Raw genomic sequence first — 6,162 nt, 5'->3', positions numbered from 1 at the left:
AGAGCCGGTGACGCAGCAATAAATCAAGGACACAGTGGGGTGCAGTCATCAGGCTTTACTCACAGTTCTTAGGCAGTTCCAGGTTACCGCTGCAGCCAGTTATAACCGCCCATGTCGTTCTGTGTCCTCCGGGGAAGTGATCCAGCCAACTCTCAGATAACTTAGGTGCACTTGAATGGGACCACTTTCTTATGTACCTTCCCAGGTTGTCTCTCTGCGCTGGCTCTCTCTCCTGCCCTGCACCTCACACACAGTGTCATGAGCCAGTGGCCCCGGGCCTTGTTGGGCGACGTCCAGTCTGTCCCCTTTTGTCCTATATGACCACCTTTTCAGCGATTGTGTGTGGATTTTGGCTACGGCACATGAAGATACCGCAACCTCCGGTTTGCTAGCTGAGCCTTAAAGTACTCCACTAGTCTGGGGCCGGTCCCCTTCTGCGGCCTGATCCCTTCATGGTCAGCGTGAACTCGGGTGCACGGGTGGCATCCCGCACTCGCCGTGCCCCTAGGATCCCTTCTATCTCTGGAGCCCCTCTCACTGCTCTGGTGTTCTCTCGTCACTCTCCTCCTGGGCCCCTTTTACTGAGCCCCTTCACGTCAAGACCTTACTTCTCATGGTCCTCTGAACAACTAACTGAACTCCTGCTCCAAGGACTGGAACCAGGAAAATGGACCCTTCTAGAAGTTTCTACCCTTCTTTTATACTCTTCTTTCAGTGCTCCCCTAAACTATTTCCTCTACCCACCTCCTCTACTTAGTTCCACTCTCCAGACAGGGACCAGGCCTGTGCTCTCCTTTAGAAGCTATCTGGACCTTCCCTTATGAAGTGGTGTATTGTTGGATGTGAGTGGTTGGGTCTCGGGTAGTGCTCCCTCCTTACCTGAGAGTGAGGTACCACATCTCTGTCTGAGATGCAGTACCTCTGTGGCAACTGGACCCACAGGGGTGCCACACTAGTGGGATAGGATCTTTGAATAACCAAGTGCTGGTATGGTAAATGGGGTGGACAAAAGGAGGGGAGGAGACCTGTTTTGGTAGGGTCAACCTCTCCTTTGGTAGATGGTAAGGAATACTTGGGGGGTCCCTACTGGGCCAAGGTGTCAAAGAGAAAATGTATGGGGCACAATTCAGCAGGAGGGCCCCCGAATCGGCGCATTGTGGTTGCGGACAAAGAGGAGCAGCTGATGGCGCCAATTTTTTGTTGGCTTCCAAAGACCCTTTCCTCATTTTCAGGACAAAATTGATAATATGGTTATTATATGTTCATGTAGTTACAGTTACTGTTATTTAATAAAGGCTGCTGTGGCTATTTCATCCAAGTCCACAGTGTCTGTCATTAATGAAGGGAAGGGTAGGGATAAAAACAATGATCGGGGTGGGGGGTTAGGAGGATTTAGAGGGCAACGGGCATCCATTCCTTAGTCAAGCATTTCAGTACATGTGCTTGAGAGATAAGGGCTTCAATACTGGACTGCTGGAGTGGACTCGGGGAGTGCAAAATAATTGTTTCCCTAAGTGGTGGCAACTCACAATACGCCACTGCCGGCAAGTGTTTCTGCCCTTTAGTCCACGGGAAGGGAAATAGGGATCGTTCAGATTTTATACATCAAGGTTCTAGAAAAAAACTTGATGAGAAGTTTCCTGGTCATTACTCAAATCACATCAGCAACCTTCTGCTATTTAGAATAGAAGAAGAGTCTTTTCTTTACCACCCACCAAGACAGCTCCAAAGCCTTGTCAGTACGCTATCACTTACATATCTTGTTTAGTGCATAATGTTGGCAACAGGCGGATTAGTCTGGTATTTATTTTGTGAAGACTTTTATTGAGAGATGATAAAATCATCAGGGAGATCCACCCATCAAGCGGTATTCTGAAGAAGGAACGTCAAATACATAATTATTAACAATTACTGCACCTGCATTCATTCCTGTCATCATTTATCTTTCCTTATGAGATGGGAAATGGGCTCCTACTCATAGAGTAATCCTTTAAAAATCCTCTAATTTTAGGATATTATATTGTGCCGAACAACTTAAGGGAGTGACATGTAGTAAACTGAGATTAGACATATCTCTTTAGTTATTCTCTGACAATATCATTTAGAACTTTAGAAAAACTTTGAATACAAGCTGGGTTGTGAATACGGTTGGTTTTTCTCGAATTCTTGAAGGGTGGACAGTTGTATGGTTATTGAATTATTCATCGGATTTACAGTCAGAAAAGAATAAGTCAAACAGCGCCGATTAATAAGAAAAACCACCTGCCATAAGTTTTTTTTTATAGATAGACTGTGCTATGTATAAGGGCTCGTTCATGTGCTTATTCTTTTCTAACACACAAACACATTATAGTCTATGGTTCTTTTCACATGTCCTGATGGGCTGCAAAAAAACCTCCCTAACTGACGTCATCTGGCAGTTCGGCACTTTTTGAACTTTGAGCTTAGCCGCCTTAGAGTTGTATGGACCCACAATAGGGTACCCATTGAACTGTATAATGCCCTACTGTACCTATGTATGAATCTAAGGGAGAATATCACCATAAAACAGAGCGAAATGGAGTGGCTTATGGCAGCACACAAAGTCTAAACTGCTCATCTGCCTCAGAATTGAATGAACCCCCAATTGAGTACCCGTACCCATGGAAGTATATAACGCCCTACTGTACCTCTGTATGAATCTAAGGGAGCATAGCTGAATAGCACACTTTCATGGGAAGAACCATATAGCAGCACAGAAAATCCATAGAGGATAGCACTATGGAGCACCAAATGGCCATGTTCAGCAATCGTTCTCCTTCTTATACTAGTGTGCTGTATCAAGTATTATTTCCCCAAAAGTGTAAGGTGTAACCTTCCAGCTAATTAGAATCTGATCTATGTGAGTTGCTTTCATACATCATAAAAAGAATCCATATACACATTCACAAACTTTGCATCAAAAGTTAGCTTTATTGAAAGGACGTTATGTTTAGCAGTGCCATATATAGGATAAATACATCTCTTGATATATAAAATACATCACTCAGCAGGAAAAAAGCATAGATTTAAAACGTGGCCTGTATAGGGACATCAGAAAATGTTAAGAAGGTAGCAGCTTTGATGTGAATTGTAAGTTTGATGGGACTGATCAGACTTTCTCTTCGTGTTCTTTTACTTGTTGTGACACCACTTTTCCATTAACATATTCCTCAACAATGGTTCTAACTTTTCGAGACTTGGATGGCTCTAAAGGAAACAATGCAAAACTAATATGAAATGAATAGATATCAAAGAGGATAATGTTTATATAGGAGCTTCAAAAACATGTAGTATAATATATGCCCCAAAGATTTTGTGTATGTTCCAAAGCTACATACCACAGTCTCCTGCATTACAGGAGACCAGCTAAGCTGTGAGATATGATTGCATACAAGCTTGTTGAATTTTTCTGGTACCAAGTCAGCAGAATCATGAATGCAGCTCTAGAGTATAATTATTCCAATGTAGTGTATTAGTGTAATATCATTTGCTTACCTCTAACTTGAGGTGAAGTAGCCTGGATTTTGCTAAAATAAAATAATATGTAGCTTTAAAAAAATATATACATTATTTACTAGTCATTCAATAGAATGCAGTGAAATCTCTTTGAGAAGGAAGTGTAATAAAAAAGGCAATTAAGGTCTACAAAAAACAACCTGGACTAGACAAAGCGTTGCCACCTTTCTGGTGGTCCTCTGAAAAAGGTTTCACTATATATTAAGTCATAGGAGGTTATGCTTACCAAATGCATTAGTAACTCCTCCACCAAAACTACAATCAAAGTTCCCAGTACCAAACTCTTCTTACCTCGATTCACCTTCCAGCAAGCATCGATAGGTCTCAATTTCTTTCTCTAGCCTGGTTTTGATGTCAAGGAGTTGATCGTATTCCAAGCCTTGCCTTTCCATGTCAGTTCTAACTTCACACAGCTGTAGCTCTAAGATGCTAATCTTCTCTTGGATCTTCCCAAGTTGTACACAGTAGTTGCCCTCAGTCTCAGCTAATGAATTTTCTAGAGTTTTTTTCTATTGCGGGAAATTGAGCAAATTATCTATTTGTTTCAATGTTAGTTTGTGGTTCATTTACATCAATGTTGCTTGGAGAGAAGGACATGGTTAGACATTTGGGTACATACATATCTCGTGAAAGTTAGAACATTAACATGTTTAAATCATGGATTATTTATGGTCCATACCATAGCCTGAGCAGCTTGCAGTTCAATATCCAATGCTTGTACAGAGCGTTTCAAATCTGTGATTTCACTCTTGCTGGACTGGATTTGTTCAGCCCCAGACGAGATCTCCTTTTTGAGAGCTTTGCACTGAAATAAAGCCATATTTATAAGCATAACTAGAAGATGTCAAAGAAATCAAATTCTACATTGGTTGTTAAAGAGGTCCAGTTTGATTTACCGCTTCATTAAATTGAGCTTCTGCGTCTCTACGATTCTTCTCTGCCAGTTCTTCATAGTCTGATCTCATATTATTTAGAATTTCAGTGAGGTCAACTCCAGGAGCCGCTTTCATTTCCACTGTTAGTTCTCCTGTAACTCCCTGGAAACTCTTCATCTCCTAAAAAAAGTGACATTTTTGAGGGTCTATAAAATTAGACATTTTGTATTTCAACAGGAGAGAATATGTTTTGGATTACAATTTCATACACAAAAAAAGACAGTATGTATAATATAAGGGATGAATAAATTAAATAGCATGAGTTTGGGTACCTCTTCATGGTTCTTCTTCAGGCAAATAAGTTCCTCAGTCAAGTTTTCAATCTGTGACTCAAGGTCACACTTGGACAAGTTCAGGTCATCTAGCACTCTTCGTAGACCATTAATATCAGCCTCTACACTTTGACGGAGGCACAGCTCATTTTCATACCTACGGTACAGTTGGGAGCAGCAGCTTAAGCATCATTCAAATATAAATTCAGTTCTTTAGCTATAAGTCAATGAATAGAAAACTTACTTGATCTTGAAATCATCAGCTGCCAGACGGGCATTATCAACCTGAAGGATGACTCTTGCATTGTCCACAGTTGCAACTTGAATCTATGGAAATAATTATTACAAAAACAATTACATACTGTAATAGTCTCAAACACCCAATTTCAACATTTCTGTGAACCAACCCTACATTTTAAAAATTTAAAATATATCTTTAGCTAAGAATCAGTACCTGCTTCTTGAGGTCCTCAATTATATTGAAATATTTACTATAGTCCCGATTTGGCTTGTTATCATTCTGATGTTTTTCATACCATTCCTTAATTTTGCGCTCAAGGTCAGCATTGGCATCTTCTAATGCTCTCACTTTGCTCAGATACGTGGCAAGACGATCATTAAGATTCTGCATTGTCCCCTTTTCATCACCAGACAGGAGGCTATCGCCACCAAAACCACCAGAAACACCTCCACCAAAGCCACCAGCACTAATCAAGTTACTACCAAAGGAAGCACCACTTAAGCTACCACCAAAAGCGCCTGCTCCACCATATCCAGCTGAAACACCTCCACTTTGGCTACCACCATAGCCTGCAGAGCCACATGCTCCTCCAGAGTTTCCAAGAAATGAGCAGATGGCTGTCCCATATCCACCACCTCCAACAGATACTCTTGAAGATGCTGAGCCTTTTTGGTAAGACATGTTCTTGATAGATGCTAAGTAAGCCCTCCTGGTTTAACTATGCGAAAGAGATAGGAAGCTTACTTCCCAAGTAACCATGGGCTTTATATATCATAATAACTGGGTGTTTTCTTTTGGTACAGCCTCCAAATCCTATTTTGGCTCTAAATTTCTTGATGAAATGTTAATTAAAATGTATACCTAATGTGTCCACTTGGCCTAATTTGTAAAATGCCTTTGGGCCCTTGTTAAGATAAAATGATATAAGGGTGGAGCATAGATAAGTATTATTTTATTTCCTTTAATCTGTTAGACAGGTAATTTATGTTTTGAAACCATTTCTCCCTCCCTTCTTCCAGATTCCTGTTTTATAGCTGAAATTTACATGCATGATTTCCTAATGAAAATTCCTTTGATATTATGCAGCCATCAAATCATTAATTTGCATCATGCGTTTAGATAAAATTCTGTGGAAAGTCATTGAGAAAGTGCAATGGATACAGCAATCAATACATTT

The 6,162-nt window shown here is 40.7% G+C and overlaps 1 protein-coding gene across 1 annotated transcript; it reads right to left on the bottom strand.

Moving 5' to 3' along the window:
* Positions 1-2,981: 2,981 nt before the first annotated feature.
* Positions 2,982-5,728, bottom strand: LOC141272525 (keratin, type I cytoskeletal 12-like). The gene is made up of 8 exons (XM_073683333.1): positions 5,199-5,728; positions 4,989-5,071; positions 4,745-4,901; positions 4,434-4,592; positions 4,217-4,342; positions 3,829-4,046; positions 3,517-3,548; positions 2,982-3,228 (listed from the first exon to the last, which is right to left on the bottom strand). The coding sequence occupies exons 1-8, from the start codon at positions 5,664-5,666 to the stop codon at positions 3,131-3,133; spliced, it is 1,341 nt and encodes a 446-aa protein (XP_073539434.1). The 5' UTR covers positions 5,667-5,728; the 3' UTR covers positions 2,982-3,130.
* Between the last annotated feature and the right edge of the window lie 434 nt (positions 5,729-6,162).

Source organism: Phyllobates terribilis, unplaced genomic scaffold, assembly GCF_046119375.1.
Source record: "Phyllobates terribilis strain yellow unplaced genomic scaffold, ASM4611937v1 Scaffold_5__5_contigs__length_657084704, whole genome shotgun sequence".
In the NCBI taxonomy this organism is placed as follows: domain Eukaryota; kingdom Metazoa; phylum Chordata; class Amphibia; order Anura; family Dendrobatidae; genus Phyllobates; species Phyllobates terribilis.
Note: the sequence above shows the minus strand (reverse complement) of the source record. Positions and strands in the feature narration are given on the sequence as shown.